This window comes from Pongo pygmaeus, chromosome 20 (assembly GCF_028885625.2).
Source record: "Pongo pygmaeus isolate AG05252 chromosome 20, NHGRI_mPonPyg2-v2.0_pri, whole genome shotgun sequence".
Taxonomy (NCBI): domain Eukaryota; kingdom Metazoa; phylum Chordata; class Mammalia; order Primates; family Hominidae; genus Pongo; species Pongo pygmaeus.
In genome coordinates this window covers 45,550,649-45,563,409 of record NC_072393.2, presented here as the reverse complement: position 1 = coordinate 45,563,409, position 12,761 = coordinate 45,550,649, and the positions used below count along the sequence as shown (strand labels likewise).

The 12,761-nt window shown below is 45.5% G+C and overlaps 1 protein-coding gene across 1 annotated transcript in view; it reads left to right on the top strand.

The window, feature by feature from the left end:
• FCGBP (Fc gamma binding protein) overlaps window positions 1-5,091 on the top strand; it is a 115,652-nt gene extending 110,561 nt beyond the window's left edge. Inside the window, exons 36-38 of the mRNA XM_063657391.1 lie at window positions 1,275-1,658; window positions 4,508-4,779; window positions 4,904-5,091. Of these exons, the coding sequence (XP_063513461.1) occupies window positions 1,275-1,658; window positions 4,508-4,779; window positions 4,904-4,913 (666 nt within the window). The 3' untranslated portion in view covers window positions 4,914-5,091. The remainder of the gene's footprint in view (window positions 1-1,274; window positions 1,659-4,507; window positions 4,780-4,903) is intronic.
• Window positions 5,092-12,761: the final 7,670 nt, after the last annotated feature.

The following is a 12,761-nucleotide window of genomic DNA, read 5'->3' as shown; positions in this document are numbered from 1 at the left end:
TTATTTATTGAGATAGGATTGCACTCTGTCTCTCAGGCGGGAGTGCAGTGGCATGATCACGGCTTACTACAGCCTCAAACTCCTGGGCTCCAGTGATCTTTCTGCCTCAGCTTCCTGAGAGCAGGGACCACAGGCTCACACTGCCATCCCTGGCTAACTATTTAATTATTTAATTTGTTTGTAGAAATGGGATCTCGCTATGTTGTCCAGGCTGGTCTCAAACTCCTGGGCTCAAGCAGTCCTCCTGCCTTGGCCTCCTAAAGTGCTGGGATTACAGGGATGAGCCACCTCTCCCGGCCATGTTCTGGATGTTAATTCATTTAATAATCACAACAATCCTATGCAATAGATACTATGACTATTTCCCCATTTTACAGATGAAGAAATTGTGACATAGAGAAGCCAGCCCGAGGCTAGCCATTAACATGCAGCACTAACTTGCATTGCTTGCAAATGGAGCCAAATTTTGCTCTTTCCTTGAGGTCTCACTGCCTACTGGAAGCCATCCTTGATCCCCCAGGCTGGGTTATGTGCCTCCTCTGAACCCCTCAGCTCCCTATGCTTCCCCATCTCTGCCCTGACCCCTCTGCCTATGCCAGAAGTCTTGGATTTGTGAGTCTGGCCTTCGTGGGAGAGGTCTGGCCTAGAGATGTGGAAATCATCATTGTAGAGATGGCATTTATTTTGTTAATTACATTTCTTCATTTCTTACCTGTATCAGTTAGCTTTTGCTGGGTTACAGATCACTCCAAAACGTTGTAGCTTAAAACAATTATTCATTTAGTTTGCAATTTTGTGACTGCAGTTTAGGCTGGACTTGGCTGGGTGGTTCTTCTGCTATCCTCTGGGCTTACTCATGTATAATATCTGTAGTCACCTGGTGGGTCAGCTGAAGGCTGCCTGGTCTAGGGTGGCCTGAGCTGGAAGAGTTATCTATGTTCCATGGGGTCACTCATCTTCTAGGGAGCTAGCCCAGGCTTGTTCTCATGGTGGCTGGGCAGGATTCTGTGTATGTGAGAGAGAGAGAGAGAAGGAAAGAGAAGCTGTAAGGTCTCTTGAGGTCTAGGCTTAAACATGTCACAACATTGCTTCTTCTGTGTTTCATTGACCTAAATATAGTCTAACGGCCAACCCAGATTCATAGGGAGGGGGAAATAAACTATTTCTTAATGGGAGTCTGTAAAGTCACTCTGCATGGATACAGAGGGTTCAAGGAGTGTGGCCATTTTTGCGATCCATCCCACCACCATAACCTGGCCCCTTTCTGTGCACAGGTAAACTCCTCCCTGCTGACCTCAGACTGCAGCGAGCACTGTTCCTGTTCCTCAAGCTCCGGCCTGACATGCCAGGCAGCTGGCTGCCCACCAGGCCGTGTATGTGAGGTCAAGGCTGAAGCCCGGAACTGCTGGGCCACCCGTGGTCTCTGTGTCCTGTCTGTGGGTGCCAACCTCACCACCTTTGATGGGGCCCGTGGTGCCACCACCTCTCCTGGTGTCTATGAGCTCTCTTCCCGCTGCCCAGGACTACAGAATACCATCCCCTGGTACCGTGTACTTGCTGAAGTCCAGATCTGCCATGGCAAAACTGAGGCTGTGGGCCAGGTCCACATCTTCTTCCAGGATGGGATGGTGACGTTGACTCCAAACAAGGGTGTGTGGGTAAGTTTGTGAGTAGGGGGTAGGGAATGTCTTCCCTGGGCTTTTGCTCTTCTGATTACAGTGTCCCCACATTCCTGGCTTCCTTTCTGTCTTGCGATCTGTTTTCTTTATCCAGGTCTCTTCGGTTTAGTCTCTGGATTTGTATTTATCTCAATATTTCAAACTTGGTCCCTCTGTTCTGGCTGAGTTCTAGAGGAGCAAAAACATACTCAAGTAACTTAATAGTTTTGACATTAGTATGAATCGAGACTCTGTGGGTTGCAAGTGACTTAAAACCAAATTCAAACTGCCTTAAGCAAAATTGAATTTATTAGTCCATGTAGCTAGAAAATCCCAGGATAGAGCCTCAGGAATGGCTGGTTCTAGGTGCCCTGGCAATATTATCAGAAATTTGTACTTCCATCTTTGAGACTTGCTATTTGGCAAATCAGCTTTATTCTCAAACAGGCTTTCCACTTACAGGGGTAAAGATGACCCCCGCCCAGCTGTCCAGGCCTACACCCCACCAGCTTAGCTACCTTAACAGAAAATGGTTCAATAAAAGACCCAGGATGATATCTCACTGGGCCAGTTTGGGTTACATGCCCATCCCTGGAGCCAATCACTGTGACTTTAGGGAGGAAGTTCTGTGATTGTCCAAGGCTGGGGGTGGGGGTCACATAATGTGTCAGGGTTTCCCATAACCACTCCCAGGTTCGGTGATTCACTAGGACTCACAGGATTCAGCATTAGTTGTACTTAGGGCTAAGATGTATCATAGGGAAAAGATACGAAGTGAAATTGACACAGGGAAAAGGTGCATCACATAAAGTCCAGGGGAAATCAGGTGCAAGCTTCCGAGAGCCCTTTCTCGGTAGAGTCACACAGGATGTGCTTAATTCCTCCAGCAACAAAGTTGTGTTGAAACATGAAATGTCATCTGCCAGGGAAATTCATTAGAGTCTCAGTGCCTGGGGTTTTGGTATCCACCTACCAAAATTCCAGACTCCTAGAAGGAAACTCCCAGAAGATGCTCAGCATCTTTGTTCATCACTGGACTATAAGCCGCAGGTAGGCAGGGATCTTGTCCATCTTGGTCACCAGTTTGTTCCCAGTACCCAGATCAGGGCATGGCACCTAGAGGGTACTCAGTAAAAGGTTGGTTTTGTGAATAAACTCAGCCCTGCTCCTTTTGTGCCAGGCCATGTGCTGGGTAACAGAGATGACTCGGACTCAGTCATTATACTTGGAAAGCTTGCACCCTACTGAGACTTTCCATCCACTAGTCTTCATCTGTCTTTCACTACACCCATCCTCCCTTTTCCCCTCCTTCCTTCCAGCATCTATTCTACCCCCTTTCTCTTTTTCCTATTTCCTTCCTTCTAGTCTTCTTCCCTTCCTTCTTTCTTCCATCCACCCACCCATCCATCTATCCATCCATCCACCCACCAATCCACCCATCCACCCATCCACCCCTCCATCCCTCCATCCATCCACCCACCCAACCACCCATCTGTCTTTTCAGATCTATCTACCTATCTCTCCAATCATCTGGCAGAGGAAAACTCAGATACAAAAGCATTTAGAGGGCCAGGCATGGTGGCTCATGCCTGTAATCCCAGCACTTTGGGAGGTCGAGGCGGGCAGATCACTTGAAGTCAGGAGTTAGAGACCAGCCTGGCCAACATGGCAAAACCCTGTCACTACTCAAAATACAAAAATGAGCTGAGCATGGTGGCACATGCCTGTTGTCCCAGCTAAGGCAGGAGAATCGCTTGAACCCAGGAAGCGGAGGTTGCAGTGAACTGAGATCGCACTATTGCACTTCAGCCTGGGCGACAGAGCAAAACTCTATCTCAGGAAAAAAACTAAAACCAAAACCAAAAAACAAAACAACAACAACAAAAAACAAACAAACAAAAGAAGGATTTACCAAAAAAAAAAAAAAAAAAGACAAGTCTTTTAAGGAAGTTTCTCTAGGGAATCTAACTTTAGAAGGGTTAATTCACCAACTAACATAGACAACAGTTATGTAAAGGAAAAAACTCACAAAGTTACTGGATCTGCAGCCTATGATGAAGAAAAAGTAATTTTCTCACGATTATTATATTTGCTAAAGTCATTACTTATCTTCAGACATCAGCATTGCAAAAATAAAAGATAACACTGTTTTGGTTAGGGAACCAGTAACTTACAGGATGTGCTCAAAGTCTGTTTTATTTTGCAAACTAGAACCAGGCTGAGGTAGGCAGATCACCTGAATCCAGGAGTTCAAGACCAGCCTAGACAACATAGTGAGACCCCATGTTTACAAAAAAATACAAAAATTAGCCTGGTGTGGTGGCACACACCTGTAGTCCTGTAGTCTCAGCTACTCAGAAGGCTGAGGTGGGAGGATTGATTGAGTCTAGGAGGTCAGGGCTGCAGTGAGCTGTGATTGCACCACTGCACTCCAGCTGGGATGACAAAGCAAAACCCTATCTTAAAAAAAAAAAAAAAAAAGAAAAGAAAAAGAAAACTAGAACCATAAGGATGACCCTGGGGTTTGATTGCCTGTTTGTTTGCTTATCTGTCTGGTACAAAGTGCTTCCCCCACCGACTTTGGGGTGTTATGTAGATCCATGGGTCTCTCTCTCCATCCCTCCTCTTTCCATCCTTTTATCCGTCTATCCAGATCTCCAGCTATCTTCTCAAGTATCCATTGCTTCAAATAGTGCAGACATCCAGGTCTTCATCTCTTTCAGCACCTGCCTCTTTGATTTAGCTCCATGAACTTATCTTGTTTGGGGTCTCCATCCTCCATCCTGGTAACACCCCGCTATTCTGTGGCTGTGGCCTCACCTCTGTGTTTGCTGGGCATCCCCCACCAGGTGAATGGTCTCCGAGTGGATCTCCCAGCTGAGAAGTTAGCATCTGTGTCCGTGAGTCGTACACCTGATGGCTCCCTGCTAGTCCGCCAGAAGGCAGGGGTCCAGGTGTGGCTTGGAGCCAACGGGAAGGTGGCTGTGATTGTCAGCGATGACCATGCTGGGAAACTGTGTGGGGCCTGTGGAAACTTTGACGGGGACCAGACCAATGATTGGCATGACTCCCAGGAGAAGCCAGTGATGGAGAAATGGAGAGCACAGGACTTCTCCCCATGGTGAGGGATGTAGTATGGAAACCAGGCTTCTTGGGGCAAAGGCACCTGGATCCTCATGGGATGAGGGCAGTCAGGATGGGTGTTTAGTCTGCAAGCAGAGGTGCTAAATGTCTGTCTCTTGCAGTTATGACTGATCAGTTATGGCTGATCAGTCATCCACCAGGAATGAAGACTTCCTGAAGAAGACCTGATCCCTCTGGAGGTTGCAGTGGCTGAAGGATGCATCATGTGCTCCTACCCTGCTCTACCGCTTTTCTGGGTCACAGAGGCCAAATGTGAGAGCATTGAATAAATATCTTAAGCTAAGCTGCATGTCATTGTGTCTGTCTCATGCCTTCTCATCCCTGACTTTCCTCCTGCACAGCAGGTATCAGGTGCCTGGGGAATCTGGCACGTGATGAATATTTATTGGGGGCTGGGAGGATGGATGGATGATTGCATGGGTGGATGAAGAGATGGATGGGTGAATTGAGAAAATGGTGTGTGGAGAACTAGGAAGATGAGGCAATAGGTGATTAGAAGAGTGGATGGATGAGAAGATAAATGGCCAGGCACAGTGGCTCATGCTTGTAATCCCAGCACTTTGGGAGGCTGGGGCAGGAGGATTGCTTGAGCCTAGGGGTTTGAGATCAGCCTGGGCAACATAGTGAGTCCCCATCTCTACAAAAAATATAAAAATTAGCTGGGCGTGGTGGCACTTGCCTGTATTCCTAGCTACTTGGGAGGCTGAGGTGGGAGGATCACTGGAGCCTGAGAGGTTGAGGCTGCAGTGAGCCATGATTATTCCACTGCACTTCAGCCTGGTCAACAGAGTGAGACCCTGTCTCAATAAAAAGAGAAGATAAATGATTGGATGGAGGGAAGGAGTGGAAAATGGAGAAAGATCAATAGATTCTGGCTTTATCACTTATAACCCTAGCAAGTTACTTAATTTCTCTCTGGATCAGTTTTCTCATCTTTAAAGTAGAGTTAATGATAGTACTTATAGAGCTGGAGTGAAGATTTAATGTGTTAATGCAACCAACAAGTAAAACACTGAAGTCTTGGTTTCCTTTCAAATCTGTCCCCTTCCCATGAGGGTCTTCCCTACCTCCTTAAATAGCACAATTACCACCCAGTAAGTTCAGCAGCAAGAAAATAGGGGAATTATTATTATTATTATTATTTTATTTATTTTATTTTTTTTGAGATGGAGTCTCGCTCTGTCGCCAGGCTGGAGTGCAGCGGCACAATCCTGGCTCACTGCAACCTCTGCCTCCCGGGTTCAAGCAATTCTCCTGCCTCAGCCTCCCAAGTAGCTGGGATTACAGGCATGCGCCACTACGCCCAGCTAATTTTTGTACTTTTAATAGAGACGGGGTTTCACCATGTTGGCCAGGATGGTCTTGATCTCTTGACCTTGTGATCCGCCCACCTCGGCCTCCCAAAGTGCTGGGATTACAGGCGTGAGGCACCGTGCCCGGCCAGGGGAATTATTTTTGATTTCTCCCTCTCCTTTGTCCTCCACTCAGTTCCTTAACAAATCATGTTGAACTGTTTCAAAACATACCCAAGGCCCCACGGTGGCTCACGCCTGTAATCCCAGCATTTTGGGAGGCTCAGATGGTCGGATCATGAGGTCAGGAGTTCGAGACCAGCCTGGCCAACATGGTGAAACCCTGTCTCTACTAAAAATATAAAAATTAGCCGGGCATGGTGACGGGTGCCTGTAATCCCAGTTACTCGGGGGGCTGAGGCAGGAGAATTGCTTGAGCCTGGGAGGCGGAGGTTGCAGTGAGCCAAGATTGTGCCACTGCACTCCAGCCTGGGCAACAGAACAAGATTCTATCTCGACAAAAAAACAAACAAAAAGCGTACCTGAAATCTACCTTTCTTATTATGCCCACTGTCACCACCTGGTACAAGCCATTATCCTAACTTCTGTCAACAACACGGTAGCCTACTGTCCGCTCTTTCTCTTCTGTAATCCATTGTCACAGCTGCCATGAGAATCTTCCTTAAAATATAAACAGGTCACTTGGGGCCAGGAGTTCAAGACCAGCCAGGGCAACATAGCAAGATCTTGTCTCTACAAAAAATTTAAAAATTAGCCAAACGTGGTGGTGCAGGCCTGTAGTCCCAGCTGTTGAGGAGGCTGAGGTGGGAGGATTGCTTAAGCCCAGGAGTTTGAGGTTACAGTGAGCTATGATTGTGCCACGCATTCTAGCTTGGGTGACAGAGCAAGATCCTGTCGTTTAAAAAAATAATGATTATACATATAAATATATATATTATATAATATGTATAATAATTATATACATTTATAATAAAATCAAATTTCTTCACCTTGTCCTGTGAGGCCCCTGCCAACCTCTTGACTCATCTCCTATCACTATCCTCCTTGTCAATTATGATTTGGGAATGTGATCTTTCAATTTATTGAATGTGCCAAATTTTGCCACTTCAGTCCTTTATAATATGCTTGTCCCTCCACTCATGACATGACTGGCTTTTTCTCATCTTTCAATGTCATCTTCAATGTTAATTAACTTAGAGAGGCCTTTCATGACCACCCCACCAAAAGTGGATCCCCTTCTGTCCCACCCTTTGGCTAAATCCCTTCTTAGCCTTTGTCACACTTTATAATTAATTTTGTTTGATTTTCTCTCCAATTAGAAATAACTTAAGGGCAGAGACAGTATCTGCTTCATTCACTACTTTATTTGCGGCTCCTAGCACAGTCTGTCACATAGTAGGTGCTCAGTATATATTGGATGAATGAATAAATAAGTAAAAACAAACTTGCAGGAAACCTTTGCAACAAACCTAACAAAAGATTAATATCCACAATATGCAAAGTGATCCTTCAATAAGAAAGACAAGAACCCAATTAGAAAAAAACTGTGTTGGCCAGGTGCGGTGGCTCACACCTGTAATCCCAGCACTTTGGGTGGCCGAGGCAGGCAGATTACCTGAGGTCAGGAGTTCGAGACCAGCCTTGCCAGCATGGTGACACCCCCCATTTCTACTAAAAAATACAAAAATCAGCTGGGCGTGGTGGTATGTGCCTGTAATTCCAGCTACTCTGGAGGCTGAGGCAGGAGAATCGCTTGAACCTCGGGAGGCAGAGGTTGCAGTGAGCCAAGATCACACCACTGCACTCCAGCCTGGGCAACAGAGCAAGACTCTGTCTCAAAAAAAAAAAAAAAAAAAGAAAGAAAAGAAAAAAATGGGTTGAGGTTGAGGATATAAACAGGCAATTGGGAGAAATCTAAACATGTCGAATGCATACAATCTGTCATGTTCTTTGTGTACAGTATTTCTGAACTTCATAATTACTCTGTGAAACGGGAATAGACAAATAGGCTCAGTGAAGTTAAATAACTTGCCCAAGGGCAAACAGTTTGTAAATAATGGAGCCCAGATTTGAATCCAGATGTGTCCTCTACCATAGCCAGTGCTTTCTATTGAATTTTGCTGTCAACCATTGCCTGGGATCAATTTCCCTTTGAGAAAAAGAATTAAGAGGTCCTAAAAATAAAGAATAAAAGCAACATTCCAATAGAAAAATATGCAAACGATTGGAATAATTCATAGAAAAGGAAATACAAATTGCCTTAAAACCTAAGGAGGTGGCTGGGTGCCGTGACTCACGCCTGTAATCAATCCCAGCACTTTGGAAGGCTGAGGTGGGCAGATTACCTGAGGTCAGGAGTTCGAGACCAGCCTGCCCAACATGGTGAAAACCCGTCTCCATTAAAAATACAAAAATTAGCCGAGCATGCTGGCACACGCCTGTAATCTCAGCTACTCAGGAGGCTGAGGCAGGAGAATTGCTTGAGCCGGGGAGACAGAGGTTGCAGTGAGCCAAGATCGTGCCACTGCATTCCAGCCTGGGTGACAGAGCGAGACTCTGTCTCAACAACCAAAAACAAACAAACAAACAAAACCTAAGGAATGTCCAATTCTGCTCATATAAAGAGAAATGCAAATTAAACTACCCTGCGATACTACTTCTCACCCATTAGCAAAGTCACAAAAATTAGACAATATAATTTGTTGACAAGACTATGAGAAAAAGAACACTCTTCTGTGTTACCAGTGGGAATGCACAATGTGTAAGTCCAACGCGTAAGGGACATTTGGCAGTGTCTAACAAGATTGCAGGTGTATTTAAAATTTTTCCTTTTTTTTTTGAGATGGAGTCTCATTTTGTTAGCCAGGCTGGAGTGTGGTAGCGGGATCTCGACTCACTGCAACCTCCACCTCCCGGGTTCAAGCGATTCTCCCGCCTCAGCCTCCCAAGTACCTGGGATTACAGACGTGCGCCACCATGCCCAGCTAATTTTGTATTTTTAGTAGGGACGGGGTTTCACCGTGTTGGCCAGGCTGGTCTTGAACTTCTGACCTCAAGTGATCCACCTGCCTCAGCCTCCCAAAGTGCCGGGATTACAGGCGTGAGCAGTCCCCCCGCTCGGCTGCATTTATCTTTTGATCCAGTGATCTCACTGCTGGGAATCCAACTTAAAGATACATTGGCAATAAAAGGATGTAAGCTGAGGCAGGAGAATAGAGTCTAGAGGCAGGAAACCTAAGGCTGATTTGCACTGACTTCCTAGAACGGAATCAAAAGGAAAATCCCAACTTTCCACACCCAAGTAACAAAAGGATCAGAGGCTACTCCCATTGCAACCCCCAACCCCGGCGGGCTTCCCCTCCCCTCTCCTCCCCTCCCCTCCCCTTTCTGCGTGGCCAATGAAAAATGGAAAGTGCCTCTGATTGGTAGTCTCCCACAACCAGTCAGACTGGTCATGGGCCTAGTCTTCATTCGCATAGGGGTGTAACTCTGTAACTTCACTTCAGCCTCTGATTGGTCCCCTCCCGCGACCCATCAGACGTTTGCATAGGGTGTAACTTTGTACCTTCACTTCAGCCTCTGATTGGTTGCTTCCTGGTCTCTGGAGTGTGTCTGTTCAGCCTGCTCCCACCCTGTGGAGTGTACTTTTCATTTCAATAAATGTATGCTTTCTTCGCTTCATTCTTTTGTTGGTTGTTTCGTTGGTGCGTTTTGTCCAATTCTTTGTTCAAAACGCCCAGAACCTGGACACCTTCCACCGGTAATGAGCCCAGGTTGCTCACTGCAACACTCTTTGTAAGGAAAAAAGACTGGAAACAACTAAGTCAATTTTCTGTTTGTAGACTGGTTGACTAAACGACGTTTCATCTACACAGCAGACTACTATCCAGATAAATGAAATATAAGAAAGATCTCTATAAACTGTTCTGGGGTGATCTTCATAATATATTATGAAGTGAAGGAAGCAAGGTTAGAACAGTGTACACGTGAAAAGACCCCTAAGAGTAGAGCCAAAAGGGGAATTTGGGGGTACTAGTCATGTTCTCTTTATTGACCTGAGTGGCGGTCATGTGGTTTCTTCCCTTTGTGATACTTCATAAAACCATAGTTACATGTACTTTTCTCTTAGCATGTTGTACTCCCCCCAGAAAAGATCTAAAGTAAATAAATTATAGCCTGGCATTTCTCATGCCTGTCTGTATTCCCAGCGCTTTGGGAGGCCAGGTTGCACTGCTTGAGGCCAGGAGTTCAAGACCAGCCTAGGCAACATAGTGAGACCCTGTCTCTATGTAACAAATAAATAAATTATAATCTCTGAAGACTCTTGGCTAAAAAGCTTATATGTATGTGTGCATGCAAGAGAGAGCACACCAAATGAAGGGACTTTGTTTTGATCCTGATTTAAACAAGCAGTAATTTATTTATTTATTTATTTATTTTTGAGATGGAGTCTCACTCTGTCGCCCAGGCTAGAGTGCAATGGCGTGATCTCGGCTCACTGCAACCTCTGCCTCCCAGGTTAAAGTGATTATCATGCCCCAACCTCCAGAGTAGCTGGGACTATAGGTGTGCGCCACCACACCTGGCTAATTTTTGTATTTTTAGTAGAGATGAGGTTTCACCATGTTGGCCAGCCTGGTCTCGAACTCCTGATCTCAAGTGATCTACCCGCCTTGGCCTCCCAAAGTGCTGGGATTATAGGCATGAGAGCCACCATGCCTAGCCAGCAGTAATTTTTTAAATCATTTTTTCTTTTTTTTTTTTTTGAGATGGAATTTTGCTCTTTTCGCACAGGCTGGAGTGCAATGGTGCGATCTTGGCTCACTGCAACCTCCGCCTCCCAGCTTCAAGTGATTCTGCTGCCTCAGCCTCCTGAGTAGCTGGGATTACACATGCCTGCCATCATGCCCAGCTTATTTTTGTATTTTTAGTAGAGATGGGATTTAACCACGTTGGCCCGGCTGGTCTCAAACTCCTGACCTCAGGTGATCCATTCTCCCCTCAGCCTCCCAAAGTGCTGGGATTACAGGTGTAACCCACCGTGCCCAGCCTAAATCACATACTTTAAACCATTGAGGGAATATGGATATAGACTGGCTACTAGATTATAAAAAGGATTTCTTGTTAATTTTGTTAGGTGTGATAATGGAAGAAGATGTTCTCTTCTTTTTCTTAAGAGATGCATACTTAAGTACCTGGAAGTGAAATGGCATATTATCGAGGTTTGCTCTAAAATACTCCAGAAAAAAATAAAAAGATGGAGGGGCAATAGATAAAACAAGGCTGTTTTACATGTTAATAGTTGTTGAGGCCAGGTGGCGAATAAATGGGGACTTCTCATATTCTCTACTTTTTGTGAAAAGTTTAAAATTTTGTTATGTAAGTTAAAAAGAAAATTCATCAAGTCATCAAGGTCCTAGTCATAACAGCCTCCACAAAGTTTTGCACACTTGGTTCTAATTTGATCTTTTGCTGACAGGTGTACTCAATGCTAGCTCTTATGACCCTGCTGTGGACATTCCTTCATTCATTCAATACATGTGTTTTTGCCAGGCACGATGGCCCACACCATAATTCCAGCACTTTGGGAGGATGAGGTGGGAGGATCGCTTGAGTCTGGGAGTTTGAGACCAGCCTGGACAACATCTGTACAAAATAAAAAATAAAATAAATCCATGAATAAATAAATGTGTTTGAGCACCTACTATTAAGTTTGAGATGTTTTGTGGTAGGTTGAAAAATGCACCCACCCCCGCAAAGATATCAGAGCCTAATCTCTCGAACCTGCAAATATTGCCTTATGTGGGTAAGTGGTCTTTGCAGGGGTGATTAAGCTAAGACTCTTGAGACAGGGAGATTATCCTGGATTGGATTATCTGGGTGATCCCTAAATGTAATTACTTGTATCCTTTTTCTTGTCTTTTTTTTTTTGAGATGGAGTTTAGCTCTTGTCACCCAGGCTGGAGTGCAATGGTGCGATCTCGGCTCACTGCAACCTCCACTTCCCGGGTTCAAGCGATTCTCCTGCCTCAGCCTTCCGAGTAGCTGGGATCACTTTAGGTGATCCACCCGCCTTGGCCTCCCAAAATGCTGGGATTACAGGCGTGAGCCACTGTGCCTGGCCAATTTCGTGTATCCTTGTAAGAGGGAAGCAAGCACAGAGAAGGCGAAGTGAAGATGGAGACAGAGATTGGAGTGATGCCGCCACAAACCAAGGAATGTCAGCAGTCCCTAAGAGCTGGAAAAGGAAAGAAATGGACTTTCCCATCGAGCTTTTGAAGGCAGTGAGGCAGGGCGTCGCTGCCTTGACCTTGAGTTTGGACTTCTTGCTTCCACAACTTTGAGAGAATAAATTTCTGTTGGTTTAAGACAGCAAATTTGTTGTTTAAACCACCAAGTGCATGCAAATTACATGCATTTTGTTTTGTTTTGTTTTTTTGAGATAGAGTCTTGCTCTGTCGCCTAGGCTGGAGTGCAATGGTGTGATCTTGGCTCACTGCAACCTTTGCCTCCCAGGTTCAAGCGATTCTCCCGCCTCAGCCTTCCGAGTAGCTGGGATTACAGGCACCTGCCATCGTGCTTGGCTAATTTTTGTATTTTTGTAGAGATTGGGTTTCACCATGTTGGCCAGCCTGGTCTCAAACTC